The sequence below is a fragment of the Sorex araneus genome, chromosome 6, assembly GCF_027595985.1.
Source record: "Sorex araneus isolate mSorAra2 chromosome 6, mSorAra2.pri, whole genome shotgun sequence".
Lineage (NCBI taxonomy): Eukaryota > Metazoa > Chordata > Mammalia > Eulipotyphla > Soricidae > Sorex > Sorex araneus.
The window spans coordinates 13,248,299-13,271,356 of NC_073307.1; the positions used below are offsets into that span (position 1 = coordinate 13,248,299).

At 45.3% G+C, this 23,058-nt stretch overlaps 1 protein-coding gene across 1 annotated transcript in view; it reads right to left on the bottom strand.

Moving 5' to 3' along the window:
- The window catches only part of PRDM5 (PR/SET domain 5), a 173,195-nt gene that overhangs the window by 30,478 nt on the left and 119,659 nt on the right, over positions 1–23,058 (bottom strand). The window contains exon 14 of the mRNA XM_055142408.1: positions 12,193–12,278. Coding sequence (XP_054998383.1) covers positions 12,193–12,278 — 86 coding nt within the window. The remainder of the gene's footprint in view (positions 1–12,192; positions 12,279–23,058) is intronic.

Consider the following 23,058-nt stretch of genomic DNA (forward strand, 5'->3'; position numbering starts at 1 on the left):
CGTGGGATGCCAAGGCCTCAAGCAGCTGACACCATCATCTTCTCTGTCAGACTTTCAGAAAGGAAAAGGCAAACGTTTGAGAGACAAGCCTTGAGAAGTCTGAAGTGTCTTTCGAGTGTAACAAACACAGACTAAATGTGCTCGAAAAATGTCTATCAATCCTGGTTACTTTAATTTTCCATTTTTAGCATATAATGCTACAGAAAATGACACTGAAAATATAAGTGAATATATAAATATATTAAATATACACATTATGGTCATATATTTTATTGCATAAAACCTTAACTGGTATATATCCTACATTTTTAAAACTTTAGATTGCATGTTACTATTTTCATATAACTATATAGTTATATATAATACATCTTTCTGATTGGTTCCACGGACTGATTTCAGAGACCATTTAGTTACCTTTAATAGCAAATATTCAGAAAGATAAAAAAGACTGACTGGTTTCTTCCTTGGGTGAATACCTTCTTCCTTTTAAAGCAGAGAACTTGGCAAACTGATTCCCGGACAAATCCCTTTCTTTTCCCACCACGCAGTCCGCATGCACACGCACTCTGCCGGGTGCACGCGAGAGGCAGGCCCCGGCCTCCTGCCTTTCAAACTTTCACACTTTCTAAAACTGCGGTCACAAGCAAGGGTCACGTCGGAATGGCAGGTTTCCCAGAACACGAGCCAAACAGAAGATACCAGAGAAACAAAGCAAGGGGGGAAATCCTCCAAGCTGTGAAACACACATACACACTCTCTCTCTCTCTCTCTCTCTCTCTCTCTCTCTCTCTCTCTCTCTCTGTCACACACACACACACACACACACACACACACACACAAAGGTACTTTACAATGGACGACAGGAAGGCAGTTGAGACAAGAGCTGAAAGTAAAGAACAGGATATTATTAAGTGGCTCGTTTCAAGCCTTTTCTGAAGCAGAAGAGCTCATCCGGCCTGGAAGCTCTGAGCCTAGGACCCCAGAGGGCGCAGTTTTTTGTTTAATGAATCATGACTGATGCAGAGGATAAGAACGTGAGCAATAAAGTGAAGAGACAGCCAGAGTCTCAGTGGTTTTTCAAGGAAAACAGATTTTCAGCCTTGTGCACATACTAGTCCAACTGTAAAAGATATTTATGCTCCTAGAACCACAAACTCCCTCTTTTGAGGTGGAAAGTGAAGACCAAAGGATACATCATTTCTTCTTTGGAGGGAATGGAACAACACCCTTCAGTACGCTTCATCATTGGGTGGGTAGGTCCTAGCAGTGCCTTCTCCCAGTGCTCCCTAGCTCAGCTCTGTGCGCGAGGAAGTGCTCAGGCCTGGGGGCCTCTGGGGCTACATCTGGGGGTGCTTCAGGAGACTGCGTAGTGCCAGGGATGGATTTGGGGTCACACGCATGCAGGGCACGTGCTCCATTCCCTGCGATCTCTCTCCAGCCCTACATTTAAAATTGAAGAGTTGAAAGCAAGGTCCTAGCAAAAGAACCTAGGGCTGAGAATGCCTGCCGTGCACGCACAGGGTCATTATTTGACCTTGACACCACCATAACGGCCAGAAGGATCCTGGCAAGCTTTACTGTCTGATTCCCCGGCCCTCTGGGAGAGCCTGGCCACTGAAGGACTGTCACCTTGGGGTGTGGGGTGACCCCTGCCAAGATAAGAAGAAAATAACAGAAAACTAGAATGACACCAAAATTAAGGTCACTGAGCCTACAGGTTTTGTTTCCTTTATGAATGAAAGAACATATTTTACTGGAAAACCTGGAAGTCCTAAAGCCAAAACATTTAAAATAGGGATACACACTGGACTGGAGAGACAGATAGGACAGCAGGGAGGGCATCTGCCTTGCACGCAGCTGACGTGGGTTCAATCCCGAGCACCCCATAGGGGTTCCCCCAAGCCCAGCCAGCAGTAATTCCTGAGTACAGAGCCATAAATAAGGCCTGAACCCTGCCAGGGGTGGCCCCCAAACAAAACAAACAAAAAGATGTTTGTCCCAACATGCTAAGGCCCTCAGCTGTGTAGAAGTCTGAGTCGGATATGAAGAGAGTTAGGAATCTTACCAAAGAACACTGTTGCTCTTTCTGATGGTGATGACTCCTGGTTCTCAGCAACAAACACTGAACTTGTAGGATGGTCAGTGCTCTCAGTCCACGAGGCTATAGGCCACCTGATTCCACACTGTTTCTCTTGTTTTTCTTTTCTCAGTCCTGCACAGTGACTGCTTTGATCCCATTCACCCAGAGCTAATTCCCCAGCATGTTACTAGTTCTTTTATTTATTTATTTTTAACTTTTAATGAATCACCATCAGGTAGTTACAGACTTTTTTTTTTTTTTGCTTTTTGGGTCACACCCAGCGATGCTCAGGGGTTACTCCTGGCTTTGCACTCAGGAATTACTCCTGGCAGTGCTTGGGGGACCATATGGAATGCCGGGGATCGAACCCGGGTCGGCCTCGGCAAGGCAAACGCCCTACCCGCTGTGCTATTGCTCCGGCCCCAGACTTACAGACTTTATCGATTGCATTCCAGTCATACAATGATCGAGTACACATCCCTCCACCAGTGCCCATTCTCCACCACCAATGTTCCCAGTATCCCTCCCGTCACCCCCCATCCCCCAGGCCCCCACCTCTGGGGCAAGCACATTCCCTTTTACTCTATCTCTCTTTTGGGGTGTTATGGTTTGCAATACAGGTACTAAGTGGTCATCATGTTTGGTTCATAGTCTACTTTCAGCACACATCTCCCATCCTGAGGGGGCCCTCCAAGCATCATTTACTTGATGGTTCCTTCTCTATTTCAGCTGCCTTTCCCCCGAGCATGTGAGGCCAGCTTCCAGGCCATGGAGATCCTCCTGGCCCTTATCTCTATTATCCTTGGGTGTTAGTCTCCCATTCTGTTACTTTATATTCCACAAATGAGTGCAGTCATTGGACAGACTAATTCTCTGAGCCTCAATCCCTCATCTGTCACATGAGATGTTAGACCTGTGCTATACATAGGATGATGTTGAACATAATATGTGACCCATTAGTGAGACAGTCCATGCGGGCATTTCATATATTACCTCAGCCTTTCTCTAATGCATGACCAAAATATGCATATGAATGATGTAATTCAGATCAAAAAAGGCAGAGAGTGAGAATCTATAAATTAGTTAATTTTATAAAGGAAATTAGGTATGAACCTCAGCATAGTATTGTTCTTGAAATCCATTCATGGAAAATTCGTATAAATAGTTCCTATATTTATTCTTCTTATAATGATTTAATAATTAACCCCCCTTGAATAGAAGCGCAAAATTCATATAAAATTGTTCCAGAGAGAAAAATAGTATAGGAAATGTATTACTTTGTTAAGGATAATGGCCTCATTTTCTTTTAAAAATTAATTGTATACTGCCTGTCTCTGAAACAAAGAAAATTTCTCTTTATACATTTCAGACAGCCTCTACTTCCTTTCACACTCTGAAGTATATTATTAAAGTCTAAAGATAATAGAGCGGTAGGGAAGCAGCAATCTGCTTAAATGCTAAATATTTATAGAGCTTGATTTCAGCCCACTCTGCAGACAGTGCGTCCATACACCAAGTTCACGAAGGCACTCAGCAGGCATCTGAGAAACAGTAGCGTGACTTTCCCAAACATCCTACCCACACAGGGGATGGCGTACAGAAATGCAAACACAAAAGTTTGTAAGTTTGTAACTGTGCCTCACAGTGATTCACTAATAAAAAATTAAACACACACACACACACACAATAGAATGGAGACCCTAGACCAGTGCTCCTCACTTTCCTGCACGCAGCCAGGTGCTGGGCTGCAGACCGGAGGTGGATGGTGTGGTCGGTTCATACCGCAAGTCCTGGAAATGAAGAGACCGCTGGACTATGCCACATTTTCCCCAGGTCAAAATCTCTACGCATCATCAACTGACCAATAGTCACGTCAACAAGTCTGGCGATAAATCCTGCCTGTGTCCTCCAAGGCGCAAGGCAGTGCCCCCACAGGGCCCCTGTCCAGCAATGGGAGAGATGGTCAGGAAATGAAGGAGGGGTGATTTGGTCCCACAAAGGTCTCCTTAGGGTTGATGGGTAGGACACCGTGCAGGAAAGCACACAAGGACACTCTGGTCAGAGAGAAACTGCTGCTCCCACTGAATGCTGGGTCAGGGGCCAGGGGTTCGTGTGGAGGCAAAGCTGAGAGGGAGCAGGGAGAGGGCTGGGCTGGGTGATGAGAAAACATGAGCCTGGAGACAGGCAAACCGGGAGGGAAGGGGGGAAGGGCCCTGCAGCAGTGCTGCCCTGCACTGTGGGACTCTAGCGGCCCAGGCACACCACATTACACACACACACACACACACACACACACACACACACACACACACACACACACACAGGCCTGGCCTCAGGTGATCTCCACACACACTGGGAACAAATGACCATCAATGTTCTCCACACACACACACACACACACACACACGCACACACACACACACACAGGCCTGGCCTCAGGTGATCTCCACACACACTGGGAACAAATGACCATCAATGTTCTCCACACACACACACACACACACACACACACACAGGCCTGGCCTCAGGTGATCTCCACACACACTGGGAACAAATGACCATCAATGTTCTACACACACACACACACACACACACACACACACACACATACACACACTGGCCTGGCCTCAGGTGATCTACACACACACTGGGAACAAATGACCATCAATGTTCTACACACACACACACACACACACACACACACACACACTGACCTGGCCTCAGGTGATCTCTACACACACTGGGAACACACACACACACACTGGCCTGGCCTCAGGTGATCTCCACACACACTGGGAACAAATGACCATCAATGTTCTCCCTACTGGACTTTCCAGCTCCTGAAACACATGAGGGTCACAAGATTCCCAGGCGACGGCAACGCTTTTGCTTTGTCCCAGAAACGCCACGGCTCTCCCTTCCTCAACTCTGCAGCCTCCTCTGCCCTGCTTGCCTCTCCCAGCTCAGGCCCTCTGCCACCTGTCCTTGCCTGGGCCCCCCCTCCCTGATGAGGCACTGCCCCCGGGGCCCAGGGGTACTGCTCCCTCTCTTGCCCCCAGCACCCCAGGCGAGGGATGCCCTACTCCCTTCGGGTAGACACAGCACAAAACAACACAGAGGGAGACTCGACGAGGCAGCTGGCCACGCGAGACGAAACGCACACCCCTCTAAGTCCTAACATTACGATTAGAAACAGACCCCACGGGTCAACGAGTTTCTTTAATCAGGAGTTCTTTGGACAGGCAGCAACGGTTTGAAGTCACTGTCTGCCTGAGTTCAACAGAACCTGTCATCGAGCTCTCACAGATAAATGTGGGGTTTTTTTTTTTTTTATTCCTAAGACATGGGAGACACTTAAGAAAAGGTCACAGATCATCTGCAGTGTTTACAGCCTACAACACAGGGATCTGCTTCTCCTCCTGGTGCTGGGGCTAACAGCGCTATAAAACAGAGGACCAGACAGCCCGAGAGGAATTCTAAATTTTACACTGCTCAGGAGCTCAAATAAATGACACTGGGCTCGAAGCTTCGCCAAGAACTAGGCGAAAACATTGTGCCACGGGGACAAGAGTCGGCTCAAAGGGCTGGAGCACAAGCTTTGCATGTGGGAGGCTGAGGGCTCAGTCCCCAACCCTGCATGACCTCCTGATAGTGTCAGCAACAACCCCCAAGTGCAGAACTGGCATCCAAATACTCCTGGATGTGTCCCCCCACCCAAAAAAAAAACAAAAGTCATATTAATCCCAGCTGTGCTAACCATCCCTGAGGGTTAAGGGGAAATGACAGATCCAAAGCCCTGACCGTCTGCCTTTCTAAATCCCACTGGAGTGGGAAGAGGGGTCCCTTAAAACACTCAGCAGAGCTCTTCAGACATTTTAGGGGCAGGCCGGGCAACACCCAGCAGTGCTCAGGGATCACTTCTGGAGGAGCTCGGGGGACCCTATGTGATGTGGGGAATCCAACTCAGGTTGACCACATGCAAGGCAAGAACCCTCCTTGCTGTCCTGTCGCCGAACCTTTTGATAGTGAATGCTTTCTTACAGTGAGGGGAACACAGGGACACCAACTCAAGACCAAAATAGGGCTTTCCTCTTTCTCTAGTGGTACCTGGAAATAGCCTCCCAAGAGCACCCCCACTTTTCCTGCTCACCCCCGAGGAGCTGGCAGAATCCCAAATGATTGGGAGACAGTGAGAACCCAGGGGACCAGCACAGAGCAGGGTGACATTTAGACTCTGCTAAATGAGTGACATTTGTTCACTCGTTCGGGTACAGTTGGGACAGACTAAGAGCCACTAGACACCAGGAACTTAGAAGGACATGAAACAAACCTACTCAGGCCACAAACTCCCGAGGGTCCTGAACAGCCCTGAGGGTAAAATCTGAACTTAGATAGCCAATGAGCCATAATCACTAGCTCTGCTTGCCCTGGAATCTGCTTATTTGGGGGTTGCATTGGGGGGGTGGAGTGGGGTGGGCACCTCACCTGTCTGTGCTTAGGGCTTACTCCTGGATCTATGTCCAGGGATCACTCCTGGGGCTATTCTGGGGTGCTGGGGATTGAACCTGGGTCAGCTGCAGGCAAGGCAAGAGCCCTCCCCACTGAACTATGGCTCTGGCCCCTGGAATCTGCTCCTTTACCCTGTCTAACGACACCCTCCCCTGCCTGATAAACTTACCTGAAACTCCAGACACTGGCACCAGGCACTCAAGTATATGTCCCTGCTCCTAAGCTCAGCCCTGGTACACAGCAGGTGTGCTGAACACTCACAGACTCGGTGATGTGTCCTGCGGCCTCATGGGGACAGCCCATACATACCCAGTGGCAGACTGTGGCCAGCCTTGTCACTCATCAGGCTCTGCAGTTTGCAAAACTGCTTCCTTGCTGACAATTCAGATGGGTTATCATGGTCTCCTCTGATCACACTTTTCTCACCCTTCCTCCTCCTGAATGCCACTGTCAGGGGATCCAAGAACCACGCAGTGTCCACGCTGTGGCTCCACAGGCATCACTTAGAAGTACTGGGAGAGGAATTCTCTGCCAGAGGGCCAGAGGTCACTAATTCACTGCATCAGATGGTAGTACAGTGGACAGGGCACTTGCCTTTCTTGGCGCAGACCCGGCTGGGTCCCGGGCATCTCACAGGGTCCTCGCAGCCCCGCTAGGGTGACCCTTGAGCGCAGAGTCAGGACTAAGCCCCAAGCACTGCCAGGTGTGCCCTCCTGTCCCTTTCAAAAAAGAGTCCAACTGGGAGCTCTTTTGCCCGACCCTGCTGCATGCCTCTCACTCACTTGGACTCACCTCTCATCCTTCCCCATCGGTGAGAAGATGCAGCAGGCCCCAGATGGTGCTTTCTGGCACCACAGCTGAGATGCGTCCTTCCCCACGCAGGCCCGGCCACACCCCCCTGGGAGAACTCCAGGGTGAGCGTGCCCCACCGCTCTGAATCCTGCAGCCAGCCAGGCACGCTCCCCGCCCGGCTCCGGGGGCTCCAGACAGGCTTCCTTCCTTCCTTCCAGACACCCTGGACGGTGACCTGGGAGCTGGCCCTGTCACTCCCCTCAGAGGAGAGCTTCACACACACACACACACACACACACACACACACACACGCAACAAGGTGAGCTAGTCTTTCTCTGACCCCACCCATGTTCTCCTCACCACCTCACCTTCACCCACAATGCAGATGCCCCTCACTTCCGGCCAGCCGCAGGCCTGCATCACACGGGCTGGACCCAACTGCACCCCTGTTCGGGTTTCTTGGCACAGTGTTCCCATCTCAAAGTCCATAGAGCCTGAAGCTCAATACTCGGAGACTCTGGTGTGGGCTGAGGGACTTGGGATCAGAAGGAAGGAAGGGTTGGAGCCTACAACCCCCCAAAACCTGATATACCCACGGATTGGGGACTGGAAGTCTCAGGAAATAAAATAAACGTGATGGAAAACAAGGTCAAAGACCTGGGCTAACTTTCAATTACTGCCAGAGAATTCCATTTGGGCCAGACACATAATGTGATTCAGAGACGACTGCTGGACTAGAGCTGTTTCTGGCTGGATTCCATGGGATGTCAAAAGACCACGTGGCTGCCCACCTATGAGATGGTCAGACTTCTTTGTCAAAACCCTGAATGAATGGTTTGAGGCTCTTTGTGTTCCTGGAGCGAGCAGATACCATTGGGCTACACTAGCACACGACAGGGACAAATGGAGACATTACTGGCGCCTGCTCGAGCAAATTGAAGATCAATGGGATGACAAGTGGATATAAGTAATATTAATTAATTAATTAATTAGTTATTCATTTACTTATTTATAGGGACTCGCACAGTTGTTTGACCTGGCACAGACCTTTTGTGATAGGGTCCTGCTCTGCCAACTCCTCAACAACCTCCGGGCACACTCCATCAACCCACAGAGATCAAACTGAGGCCGCAGATGTCCCAGGTGCTGCCCAGAGATGCAGGCAGGTGCTTGTTTGTCAGTGTGCAGATCGTTACAACATGCCAGTCAACCAAAAGCTTACATTTGGTAGACTGGGAACACCTGTAAAGGCGATTAGAGGCCACCCCAAAAGCTACACTAGCACACGACAGGGACGAGTGGAGATGTTACTGGCGCCTGCTCTAGCAAACCGATAAACAACGGGATGACAGTGATACAGTGATTGATTTATTATGGATTGGAGGTCATATCCAGGGGTACTCAGGGGTTACTTCTGGCTATGCCCTCAGGATTCACTCCTAGCTGTGCCCAGGAACAATATGGGATGACAGGGATCAAACCAGGGTCAGCTGCATGTAAGCCAAATGCCCTTCCTGCTGTGCTACTGCTCCGGCCCCAGCGGATTCCACTTTGACATTTGTGAGAACCCTCTGTCTGCCACACACAAGGCCAGAGAGACAGCGTTGGTGTCAGAACCCTGAAACTTGGGGTGTGAATGGAAATTAAAAAAAAAAACAAAAAAAACAAACTAGTGTTCTGAGAAAATCCACAAAGATCTCTGTTTTACAGCAATGTTAGACTTCTGTTCTGGGGTCCCCAGGGTCCCCAGAAAACAGGAGAAGCATCATCACACATTTCCCTCGTACTGAGGTTTAAGGAAAGCTACTAGTTTCAATGATAGGATCAGTTTCCTCTGTCTGTTCACAGCATCTTGAGATCACAGTGCCACACCTGTGCCAGCCACACACACAGAAAAGCTCCCTACAGTCACCAAAATCACTTTAGCAATGAAGTTAAATATACTGGAGTAGAATGCAATGAAATACATATTATGAATGTGCACAGCTAAGTCTTTATTTTTTTATTATTTTTTTAAATTTTATTGAATCACTGTGAGATAGTTACAAGCTTTCATGTTTGGGTTACAATCACACAATGATCAAACATCCATCCCTCCAGTGCACATTCCCCACCACTAATACCCGGGGTATACCCCCCTTTCCTACCCTCCACCTGGCTCCATGGCAGACAATATTCCCCATACTCTCTCTCTACTTTCGGGCATTATGGCTTGCAACACAGACACTGAGAGGTCATTGTGTTTGGTCCATTATCTACTTTTGGCATGCATCTCCCATCCCAACTGGTTCCTCCAGCCATCATTTTCTTAGTGATCCCTTCTCTATTCCATCTGCCTTCTCCACTCTGCTCATGAAGCAGGCTTCCAGCTATGGGGCAATCCTCCTGGCCTGCACATCTAAGTCTTTATCATGAGCAACAATATTCATGTAGTCTTTTAAGGCTGACGATTAACTGTCCAGTTGGAAATGACTCATTTCTAAACTGGTTCATATGTTATATTCTATTGTAATTTTCTTATAAACAAGAAGCAGGGGACTTGCAAGAATGAGGTTTCTTATCCTCTCCACCACCGAGAAAAGATTTTCCCCTTAACAGGTCCTCAGAGCATTTTTCTGATGCCTTTCTGGCTGGACTTGAAAACCAGAATATTATTCCACGGCAAAGAGTTTTATTATTATCTGTTTCCTCTAAAATTTTTATTTTATCACTAAGGTAGAAAAGTGAAATCCAGGAGAATCCTAACTTAAAATTGCTCCTAAGAGGATAAATCTGTCTCCTTAAGATCCATAGAGGCGGGGAAGGGAGGGAATGCTCTCTGTATATAGCCATAAGTGCTTTTAAAAGCTCGAGCTAACAAGGAACTATGAAAGCCAATGTGGTTAAAGACAGCACACAATCTGAAACATTAACAGGTTTCCAAGTGGAAAGTGCCCAGCAAGTGTCTCCACTGTGCACTCCCTAAAACGTGAGTGGAGAAATATGTCTGGATGACAGGGGTATTGTCCACTTCTCTTTATAAGCTGCATTTTTTTTTGGTTTTGGGGTCACACCTGGTGATGCACAGGGGTTACTCCTGGCTCTGCACTCAGGAATCTCCCCTGGCGATGCTCAGGGGACTATATGGGATGCTGGGATTTGAACCCGGGTCGGCCGCGTGCAAGGCAAACGCCCTACCCGCTATGCTATCACTCCAGCCCCAAGCTGCATTTTTTTTAATTGAATCACTGTGAGATACAATTACAAAACTTTCATGTTTGAGTTTCAGTCATACAATGATCGAACACCCATCCCTTCACCAGTGCACATTCTCCACCACCAATATCCCCAGTATTACCCCCCCTTTCAGCCCTCCCCCTTTTTACCCTCTCACAATAGAGGAAATTGTGGCAGACAATTTCCCCTATTCTCTGTCTCTATCTCTATCTCTCTCTCCTTTTGGCCATTAGTTTGCAATACAGATACTGAGAGGCTATCACATTTGTCCTTTATCTACTTCCAGCACACATCTCCCATCTCAAACGATTCCTCCAACCATCATTGTCTCAGTGATCTCCTCTCTATTCCAGCTGCCTTCTCCCCCTTCTCCCGAGCAGCCGAGTGGGTTTTCGGTGGATGGTCATTGTGGATCACTGATGGTCTCTTGACAATTACTAGGGTGTTGGTTCACAGAAGGGATTCACCAGGTGTTTGTTATTTTGTATTTATTATTATTATTTTATTTTACTGACAGTTCTACTAGTGTTCAATATGCATTTGGTTTTAATAACTTTTCTTTTCATTCAAAAGTGAACTGGAGCGATAGCACAGCAGGTAGGGCATTTACCTTGCACTCGGCGGACCCATGCTCAATTCTTCCATCCCTCTCTGAGAGCCCAGCAAGCTACCAAGAGTATCCCACCTGCACGGCAGAGCCTGGCAAGCTACCGTGGCGTATTCAATATGCCAAAAACAGTAACAATAAGTCTTACAATGGAGACATTACTGGTGCCCGCTCAAGCAAATCAATGAACTATGGGACGACAATGCAACAGTGCAGTAATTCTGGCATATCAAATATGCCATGGGTAGTCTGCCAGGGTCTGCCGTGAGAGATTATGACACATATTTCAATAAAAAATAAAATGCCTAAGGCAGAAGCTTGAGGGTGGTCGAGCAGAGAGATGCAGTGAGTGACAACAGTTGGTGGCAAATTCTGGGAAGGAAGCCTGGGCTCGGGATGGAGGGATGAGCACATGGTGACCTCCACATACGGCATTTCCTAACTGCCCTGCCCTACAGACAGGCGCTCAGGGCCGGAGAGATAGTACAGTGGGCAGGGTGTTGCTTTGCATGCAATCCCGGCATCCCATACGGTCTCCCAAACTACACCAGGAGTAATTCCTGAGTGCAGAGTCAGGAGTAAGCCCTGAGCACTGCTAGGTGTGACCCAAAAACAAAAAAACCTACAGACACTCACTGGAATCGAACAAGGGTCAGAAGCAGACAGACTCACCTCTCTTCAAGAACATTCCAGCACCCAGGGAACCAGCTGCACACCAACATTGCTGAGGTTTGGGGGACTGAATTGTTATTATCAATTACTTGGCGGTATGTCACTGCAGCTCCCATTCCTACGGAAAACTGCCTTGCAATTTCCAAGAATGGAGGCTTGGACACGGAGGTAGGGGGCGGGTGTGGATTTGTACCCTCAACACTCCCTCTATGTCACGTCAGATATAGGACTGTCATTCTCTAGGGCAAAGTTCGACACTGTTTCTGCGTTCTGTTTCGGGAGAGAAAAGCCTGGTTTTGAACTCGGGGGTCCTTACCCTGGTGTGAGTCCGGATGTGCATCTTCAGCCCGTCGTTTTTGCTGAAGCCCTTTTCACAGTAAGGACACTGATAGGGGCGCTCGCCTACAAGAGGGGAAAGGAAGATGTCAGGCAGGGAGCATGCTCTGTTCAACAGGCTAACGAGGCTCCGACACTGAACGATATTACACTCTTATTTTACCCCCTGAAAAATATCTAGGAACAAGTAAACATGCGGCCACTGTTACAGGATAATTTGAATAAATGAATATCCCTTTCCAACGTGGATGTTCCGCACCCCACCACAAAATATCTGGGCCTGCTGGGAGGATGCACAGGGCACCCTAGCAGAGAGCAGGCCTGAGGCCCCCATTTTGTCAGGAAGAGCCCATGACCCGCAGCTTAGCTTTCTAACACGCGTCTCCCCTACAGAAGCCCAAAGAAGTCCCCGATGTTCTGAGCCTGTTCCCTGTCCTCTGTATGCACTGAGGCATTCTGTCAGGTGGCGTTTCCATCTGAGGGTCTGAATTTTAACAGGTTCGCCGACACGGTGTCTCAACAAACTGTTCTCTCTCGGGGTAATGCGTTTCAAAAGAATGGCATAAAATTGGGATGTGTCCCACAAAACTACTGCTCATTAAACCAAGAAGCAGGCGGCCTCTGCTTTTTTGATAGAACTGTCTCTTATCTAGAGCACAGGCAACCCACGTGACAGAGCAAGCAGGGGCAGATACATCACTGAAACTGAAGTGACAAGAATGTGATGACAGTCAACCTCAGAGATGCGACGTTTGGATGACTTGAGATTCTATGTAAAGAGAAATAAGTTTGTTTTTGGAACTCGGCAGCTAAGGACCAGGCCTGACACGCAGCATGCTGAGGGGTTCTCTGGGACCACTCAAAGAGTGATGGCTGGAATCCCAAGGAGGCTCTGAAGCTGCCCTGTCATCAGACGCCGAACAAAGAAAGGACAAGCAATTCAAGACTAGTTTATCTGTTTATTCATAGATCGTTCTTTTATAGCATAGCCAGAATAAGCACCTGTATATATGTATACACACACACACTCCACATACATTTTTTAGTTTTGTTTTGTGTTTTGGGGACACCTCAGTTGTGTTCAGTGCTTACTCCTGGCAGTGTTCTGGAAACCATATATGGTGTCAGGGATCAACCCTGGGTTGACCACATGCAGGATAACTGCCTTACCCCACCCCAGCCCCCCGGACTAACTCTCCAGCCTCCAGGTTTAACATCTAGTGTGCTGCAAATTTAGAGAACTATTTGGAATATTTCTGGTTGATTCAGATTCTTCTTTTATTTTGGTAAAAGTAGTACCAATGTTTAAATTTTGATTTACAGTTAAATTTTTTTTAAAGCCAACCTATAGAGAAATACTAAGAAAACTGAAACTGATCATGCTTAGGTATATTAACAGTTTTAATTCTTGCAATTACACCATCACCTAGATTATTTGTAGCTCTAGTTTACAACTGAGGAAAGCAGGACATAGGAAGGGTACTCTCCTCAAGATGATATACCTATTAAGTGATGGGACAAGAAATCCTTAACCCTTTTAACTAAGTTCATGCCATCACATAGTCCAGAAATCCTTTACCCTTTTAACTCTCCTGCTGTCACATAAATTAATAATATGGCTACTACTCTGTGTAAATTAGGTTAGACTTTCTAAACATATTGACAAAATCTGCTTCTTGCTACGAGAGTAGACATTAACCAGATCTTTCTGACTGGTAGATTCAGACATTCTTTGAGATACTTTAGCCTATCAGAAAAAAGTAGGGGATAGGTGAAGAAAGTGTGCTCTGACTCAAAGAAAATCTCACATGAACACAATCACTGACAGAACTAAACTGTGCCTTGAGAATCACGTAAAAGTAACCACTTTCAACCTTCAGGAGGGAAATACAGTGTTGGAAAGTACCCCATCTTACAACCATGAGTTTTCCTATCCACACTTTGAATGAGCAAAACAACAGGAATAATATTCAAGTGTACAAAATAGAAAAATACTGTTCACTTGGGAAAGGAAAATAGATGACTTCTTTGTATTGACTTTTTCAGATTAAGTTCTGAATGACCATTACACTCCACTCATTTTTTTCCTAGAAAAACATCAAGGAACAAATGAACATGGTGATGACTGTTTAAAAAAATTTCACATTATTTTTGCACATTCATAGACTGGATATTCCAAGAAACCAACACATCCGTCCATTCAGCAGCTGTCTAATTAATGTCTGGTCTTTGGAATGCAGTTATGAACAGATTCATAAAATTACTGTCTATATAATTTTACTAGCATGAGCAAAAAAAGAAAAACAATCTTAAGTAGGATTTTATATAATAAATTCTATGAATAAAATACATTTTAAAAGACAGATTCCTGTAATAAGAGTACTTTTATATAACTGCATCATTTCTAAGATCTAGAAGAACAAAATCTTCTAACACTCTCATTACTATAAATGGTTTAAACATTTCTAAAAGGAATGTATTCATGTTAGATTTTAAATTTTTAATTACTAATGTTGAATCTGAGTTTATTATTTCATTCTCTCATAATAATTTTTTTTTGTTTAAATACATCTGTGTGAGTAGAAAGAAGAACTCAGCTAAGGACACTAAGAAAGGCAAAATAATTAACAGAATGTAATTCCTGAATGCCAGTTTAACACTGCAAGCACACCTTTGGGTGAATTCTTTATCTTTAATTAGAAATCTTTTCACCTATTGGATTTCAAGTGAGTGAGTGATGGGATCCTCACCACTCACATATCTGATATGGATGTAAGACAGCGTGAGCATTTTAGAAAAGGGCTAAATAAAGGTGGTAATGGCCCTTCTTCCAACAGCAGCTAGAAACAATGAAAGGGGACATCTGGATCATACACAAACTATCTTCTAGAGTTTAGCCTTGTCTATGCTAAGCAAATAATCTATGCTTTTAGGATCATTAGTGATGGCATTTATACACTTTAAAAATGCAAGATCATTTTGAACCCACGGGCCTAACAAATGAAGGAATGGAATACTGGACGCAATGGAATACTGGACAGCTATAACAAAAGAAGAAATCATGGGGCCGGAGCGATAGCACAGTGGGTAGGGCGTTTGCCTTGCACGCGGCCGACCCGGGTTCGATCCCCGGCATCCCATATGGTCCCCCAAGCACTGCCAGGAGTAATTCCTGAGTGCAGAACCAGGAGTAACCCCTGAGCATCGCTGGGTGTGACCCAAAAGGCAAAAAAAAAGAAAAGAAAAGAAAAGAAGAAATCCTTCCATCTGACTCCAGAGATAAAACTAGTGGGGATAAGTAAAATATCACAGAAAGAGAAAATCAAATACTGGAGAATATCTCTCACAGGTGGGATTCAGAGAGGAAAAACAAGGGAACAATGATAGCAAAATGAAAATATATTCTTGAACTCAATACAAGAAGGAAAGAATGGAAAGAGGGAGGAGGATATATAAAAGATAGAAAGATACACAAAACGCAGTTGAAGGAAAGGAACATCAGGAGCACTGTAGGCCTCGGAAAAGGATGAAGATACTTAAGAGTTCAGGTTCTCCTGAATCTTTATGATCCTAAAGTGATCCTAAATCAATAATTCATCACGGAACATCTATCTATAGTTATGGGTCAAATCACGTCAAAGTGCAGTATCATGACAAAAAAATTCTTAAGGAAAAATACAGCCCTATGATTATGAAACCTGAAATTAATAAAAAAAAATCTTGTAAGTGGTGGTCTTTCTAAACTATCTATTTTAGTACTAGATCATGGTTTTAGGAAATAAAGTTGACTGCTTTATCAAAGAGCTCAGAGATAAAAGTTTGGTTCACTTGTGATCCCATTGATCTTCAATTTGCTCGAGTGGGTGCCAGTAACGTCTCCATTCGTCCCTGTCTTGTGCTAGTGTAGCTCAATGGTATCTGCTCACTCCAGGAACACAAAGAGCCTCAAACTGTTCCTTTGGGGTTTTGACGAAGAAGTCTGACCATCTTGTAGTTGGGCGGCCACACAGTCTTTTGATGTCCCGTGGAATCCAGTAGGTAACAGCTCAAGTCCAGCAGTCATCTCTAAATCACATTATGTGTCCGGCCCATCTGATTTTCCATGGCATGGCAAACGAGACAGCATCCCTGATTCTTGATCATCAACAGAGGTCGGAACTCTGGATTCTTTCTCTCACTTGAGTGAAATGTGATATTCACGGCATAGCTCTTTCAATTCCTCTTTGGGATAGCCGAACAGCATGCTCATCCTGTTTTCATAGGGCCAGGTTTCTGAGGCGTATGTTAGTGTAGGAAGAATGATGAAGTCGAAAAGATGTGCTCAGAGCCGGAGGTTCTTCGTTCTCTTAACTACTTCTTGCTCTTGGAGGTGTTCACGCTGCTCTCTTCCTCCTGTGCAGTTCTGGTGCCAAGTCATTCCTCATGTTGAGTTCTTGACCCTACACATAGCTGCCTCATTCGGATGTGTTCGTTCCATTGAGAGAAAATGGGATGTCAGGGACTGTTCATTTTTCATGAACATTGTCTTGGTGAGATTCAGCTACAGTCCGACCTTTCCACACTTACGATCGAAGTCGGCCAGCATTTGTGCCAGTTGGCTAATGTTTGGTATTATTAGAATGATGTCATCAGCAAAGTGGAGGTGGTGTAGTTGCCAACCATCTATCTTCACTCCCATTCCTTCCCATTCCTTCCCATTCCTCATTCTCTAGGGTGGTGCTGAAGAGTTTCAGTGAAATGATATTGCCCTGCTGAACCCCTTTCCTTATGTTGACGATCACTTCCTTGTAGTATGTTGAGATCCTGGTGGTGAATCCGTAATACAGCTCGCAGAGGATCCTGATGTAATGAGTTTTAACACCCTATTTGGGAGGGCTTTGATGACTGCTTCAGTCTCAACAGAATCGAAGGCCTTCTTTAAATCGATGAACGTTAGACAGAGTGGTATCTTGAACTCTCTTGAAACTTCAATGAGCTTGGTCACCATGTGCATATGGTCGATAGTGCTGAATCCTTTTCGGAACCTGGCTTGCTGGCATGGTTATCCTTCGTCTAGTGTTCTGCCTATTCTATTCAGGATGACTCGAGTGAACCACTTGTAGACGATGGATGATAGGCAGATTGGGCAATAGTTGCCGATGTTGTGTATGTCTCCCTTCTTGTACAACAGAATGTTCCTGCTGGTTTTCCATCGGGATGGAACCTTGCATTTAGACAGGTAGCGTATGAAGAGCCAAGCCAGTGTATTGATGAGTACTGGTGGTAGATTCTTCAGGTGTTCAGGACAGACCTTGTCTGGATGGAATGCTGTAAGCATCTTTTTTCTTTTTTTTTTTTTGATGACAGTTATTTTTTTCTTCTATTTTTAAAATTTTTTAAAAATTTTTATTAGGGAATCACTGTGATGTACAGTTACAAACTTATGAACTTTTGTGTTAGCATGGTATGTCAGATTTTGGAAAGGAGAGCGTTGGGAATGACATATCCATCCTGCAGAATTTGGTATGTGGGCAGGTGGACATGGCTATCAAAGAAATCCAAGTAGAAGTCGTGAATAATTCTCTTTGTTGGTTCACACAATAAAATAAAATGCACTGAATGTAACAATTCTGTAATAATGACTACACCCAACACTGAGAATTAAAATGTGTGCAAAACAATTACACTGGCATATTTTGTTATGCATATTTTCCCATTATTATTAAAATGCATAGTTTATGCTTTGAAACAATTTTAAGGAAGTGGAAAAGCTTAGTTTACAATATACATTTAGGAGATCTTGACAATAAGTTTTTGAAGGAATTTTCATAATTTAATCTTATATTTAATCAGTACATTTTAAAAACATTTGAAAGAACGTTCATATTAAAGTTATGACATATAAATACACATGAATGTAATTTCAGATGAGATCCAATCATTTTCAATAAATCCAAATTAAGTGATGTTTAAGTAATGTTTAATGAATTTTTGAGCCATAGTTTTGAATTTTACTGGGAATTTTCTATAAAAATTCAGTGCTGGAGACGTTAACTTTTAAGCCTCAAAAGCATATGTTTCATGAAAACTACTCTAAGATGATTCGCATGGTTAAGTTTTATACACAGAATTCTTTTAAAAATGTTACAAATATCCTGGGACTGGCTTTCTATTTTATTTTTATTTTGCTTCTGAGGATTAAGAAATTGTTACAAAGAATCAAAGTGACACATTCTAAATGAAAAAAGAAACCCTAAATCAGAACTGTGCAGGAACCAGCCTTACTTAGTTTCCAGGCTAACCATTCCAGTGCTTGCCACTGACAGAGGTCTAATAAATCCAGCATACACCACAGAGAGAAGTGAAATGCTACACTGACAAATGTGGGGAGTTCAAGTTCATTCTTGGCACTTTTCTATGAATCCTAATACTTTTTTTTCTTCCATAGCAAAAAGAGCCAAGAAGCCCCCTGGACCTCCCTGAGCCCCACAGTGGCTCTCTTGGAATACTCCCATTTGTCTGACCTCACTTGATCTGGAGGTGCTAAGGCAGAGGATATGTTCTTTGCAAGGATGACCATGAAAAAGGTAACACCAACATTTACTTCTTGGACACTAGGTACTTAGAGGACACTCCTCAAAGTTTAAAGGGCTGGGGTGTGTGGAAAAAAAGTGTGTGTGTGTGTGTGTGTGTGTGTGTGTGTGTGTGTGTGTGTGTGTGTGTTGGGGGGGGATTACTATCCTGTAAGAAGGCAGTACAGTGGAAAACAAATATTATCCATGGAAGTGATATTTTATTCTCAAACTTCCTTTGCCCTCTGAATCAAAATGGATTCGCCTTTCAAATGCAAGTTTCAGTTGCACTACAAACAAGTTCAAAAGAAATTCTTTTCCGGAAGAACCAACTTGTGGTCGCCCCCATTTCAATCCCGACCTCACTTGTGAAGAGATGCCAAGTCAAAGAAAGGAGATGAGTTCCAGGGTGTTAGAGGCTTATTATAAAATAAACTCACCAGTCCCACTGACTCTAATTTAAGGGTTAAGGATGATACAAATCTGCTTTCATGATGCATGAAAAAGGCAGAAAATACAGAATCAAAGGGACCAGAATACAGGAACAGCAACAAAATAGAATCATCTGAGAGAGGAAGATGACCTGCTCCCTCCTCTAGCACTCTGGCTCAGTCCACCAGGAGCAGGAATAATGCCCAGCCTGTGTCCTATGTCCCAGATAAGAGCGCTGATGGCAGCCAAGGCTCTGACATGCCTCAGTCCAGCCAGGTAATGGCTACATCATGGAGGTTCTAATATCAAGCACCATATGATAACTTTCAACTTTCAAGAAACTGGAAAGCAAAGGCAATAAATAAAGTACAGCCATTATTGATTGGGGTTTGCTGTGAGGGTCTCAGACTGGAGTAAGGAGACCATTCACCCTGCAGTGTTCTGGTGTGTGTCATTCCTGTCGGTGGTTTTATTACTAGCCCAGCAGTGGAGCTAGGGAGGGACCCAGCCCTTAGCCCTCGTGGGACTTCCGTGATGAGCTTTCCTGTGAACACAGAGTCTCTGTGTTCAAACATTAGCAGCAAGAAATCCAGGATCTATTCTTTAGAGATGCTGCAGATTCTTGCACAGTCGAAAAGTGCAATTTAAGGAGTGTAAGGACAGAGGGAGAAGTTGTTCTTAGTGGGAAAGTGGAAGCAAGGGTGGAAGCGATCAAGGCCTAGGGGGTCAACATCTCCTTTTGCAGTCCAAGCCTAAGGGAGAATGCTAGAATCTTTGGGGCTTCCAGTTTAATAAAGGTCAGAAAAGGGGGATATACCAGGGATATCGGTGGTGGGGAATGTGCATTGGTGGAGGGATGGGTGTTTGATCATTGTGTGATTGTAACCCGAACATGAAAACTTGTAACTATCTCACGGTGATTTAATAATATTAAAAAAAAAGAGGTTGCACTACCTTCCCGTTGTTTTTACTCGAGCGGGCACCAGTAACATTTCCATTGTGAGACTTGTTACTGTTTTTGGCATATAGAATATGCCACGGGGAGCTTGCCAGGCTCTGCTGTGACGGCGGGATACTCTCGGTAGATTGTCAGGCTCTCTGAGGAGGACAGAGGAATCGAACCCAGTCGTCTGTGTGCAAGGCAAACATCTTACCCACTGTGCTATTTCTCCAGTCCAGTCCAAAGGGCGTTTGCCTTGCACTCGGCCGACCTGGGTTCGACTTTTAATAAAGGTACTGATTAATATTCCTCTCTTGGAAACTAGCTTTACATGCTAGGGGAAAAGGCAGCTTAGATAGAGTAGGGAACACCAAGTAGAGGATGTTGGGAGGACCCATTCAGGATGGAAGATGTGAACTGAAAGTAGACTATAGACCGAACATGAAGGCCACTCAATACCTCTACTGCAAACTACAACACCCAAAGGGAGAGAGAACAAAACGGAATGCCCTGCCGAAAAGGCAGGGTGAGGTGGTGGGGGATGGGGTGGGGGTGGTAAGAAGGATACTGGGATCACTGGTGGAAGTTTATGGGCACTGATGGAGGGATGGGTAAACGATCACTGTATGAGTGAAATGCAAACACAACAGTTCATAAGCTTGTAACTGTCCATCACAGTGATTCTCTAATAAAAAAAATTTAAAAAAATAGTCCTCTCCGAAAGTCACCCAGTAGATTAAAGCTGGTGGGCGGGGTACAACTGTTGCCAAGGTCACTCGTAGGTTGACTCATCTATCCAGAGAGACAGAGGAGAGGAGGGAGAGGGGGAAAGTAAGGGCAGAGAGGAAGGGGGAAAGAGGCAGAAGAAATGATAAGGAGAGCTCCACACACAACATGATGTAGCGGGTCGGGTCGCATTATCATTTCACTTGGTGACGGTAACACTATATTCCAGCACAAGCTCCCCGACTCTCTTCTGGGCTTCTGAGCCCAGCCTACAATATTCCATACCCTGACATAAGCACTATAATTGCTTGCACAGAAAAACGAGGGCCTTTGATATTTTTGGAAAAGGAAAAAAGATAATTATACTGGCAGTGAGATCAAAATGATCGCGTCTTTTGTTAGGAGTTATCTATGCAGGCTAATAACCCGAAATCCCGAGCGGGGAAGCAGATTTCCAGAGGGAAGGGAGCAACGTGCATGTTCCACTAGTGTGGACAGAGATCAGAAACAGCCTGGCTTGGGAAAACAAGACCGAGGAGACAGAAGTCCTGGAGTCCAAGTTCAATCTAGGAAAAACCTGAAGCTCTTGAAGTGAGCTAGAGTTTTTCTAGACCTGATTTTTAAAACTGAAGAAATAAATTCTCTGTATCTGTATGTTTGGCTTTTCTATTAACACTAAGGTCTGCAGGTGAAAGAACACTTGATTTGGGCCTATTTTAGCAATGAACCTAAATTTTAGGCCTAATTCTTGTTTAAAAAAGTCTTTAAATGTTTTAGATTTTCATTTGCTTACAATTACTTTAAGCATCTATTTTTGTCACAAGTTACTGTCCTATTGTTGACTATAATTATAGCCACTGTTTCCATGACTCCCAAAAATATTCTATAAATAATGAACAAATCCCATAGTAAGAGCATCAGAAAGAAAATCTGTGGTGAAAGTTCATATATAACTAATTATATAACACTTTATTGCTAAGCTGATCACACGCATTTACCAGAAAAATTAAGTATTTCTAAGACAGTGATTTATTACTACATTCAAATCACGGTGAGCATGCAAGCCGGGCCAGAAGGGGCCAACACAGCCGGTATCTATTAACACAGAAAGTTGGTTGAAACTGTAGGCAAGTAATTAACCTTCTGGCCCACAGCTTTAAAAACCCCAAAAGCAGTTCCTAGAATTTCTTTCATAATTTATGAACAACTGATGGAATTTATGTCACCAGCCATGGATCCCCTGGCAGAATTAACCCCGCTCTCGCTGACCCTGAGCAGCTATAAACTGACAGGAGAATGTGCTTTCCGCTGCCAGCTGACCCGCGGAGTGCCATCTGCCACTCCTGCCCTAAGCCCGATGATGAATTACTGAGCTGCCAGCCCAGTCCAGACCCATCCCCAACACCACCAACGGTGGCTGTGCCGCACTGGGCACGCACCCATGGCCCGTGTGACAGCACACCTTCTATTCTCCTACGGCACACCCTCCTGAAAGCACAGCCTTCTGGTGGCACAGTCTTCTGGAAAGGCACATCCCCCTGGAAAGACACACCCTCCTGGATGGCACAGCCCCTGAAGGGCGCGCCCTCCTCAACAGCTCACTCTTCTGAAAGCACACCCTCTTGGGCTCACAGCTTCCAGGATGGCCCACTCTTTTCTAGGTCCTGGAGATAATCTCCAGGCTTCTATAAAGGCACTGCATACAGACCCTGGGAAGAAAGGGATACTCTCTGAGGGAAGAGGAATCCCAGCCATGAAAGAAGGGCAGGAAAACCAGGTAGGACCAGAAACACACGGGCGGCCAGAGCACTGCAGTGGACGAGGCCCACAGTGCTCAGTGCCTGGGTCCCCTCCATGCACACCAGTCTAGGGGGGGACAATGAGCTTTTGTTGGGTGAGGAAACTCAGCTTCTAAGAGATTAGGCAGCTTATTGCTTTGCAGGCGAGGAGGAAATAGAGAAAGTAGAGTTTGAACACCGTAATCTGAGTCTGGGATCCATACCCTGGATATACACCGGGTCTGCAACAAATAGGTGTTCGGGAGAATTGTTGGTGGGAATGCTGCTCCAGCTCAATCTGACCAAAGATAACAAACCACAGGCCTACAAGCCTCTGGGTGATGGCGATGACTATCCTCAAGTGGTTCATATACCAACAAGATCATATTATCAGACCTTAGGGAAGGAATGTGGTCATT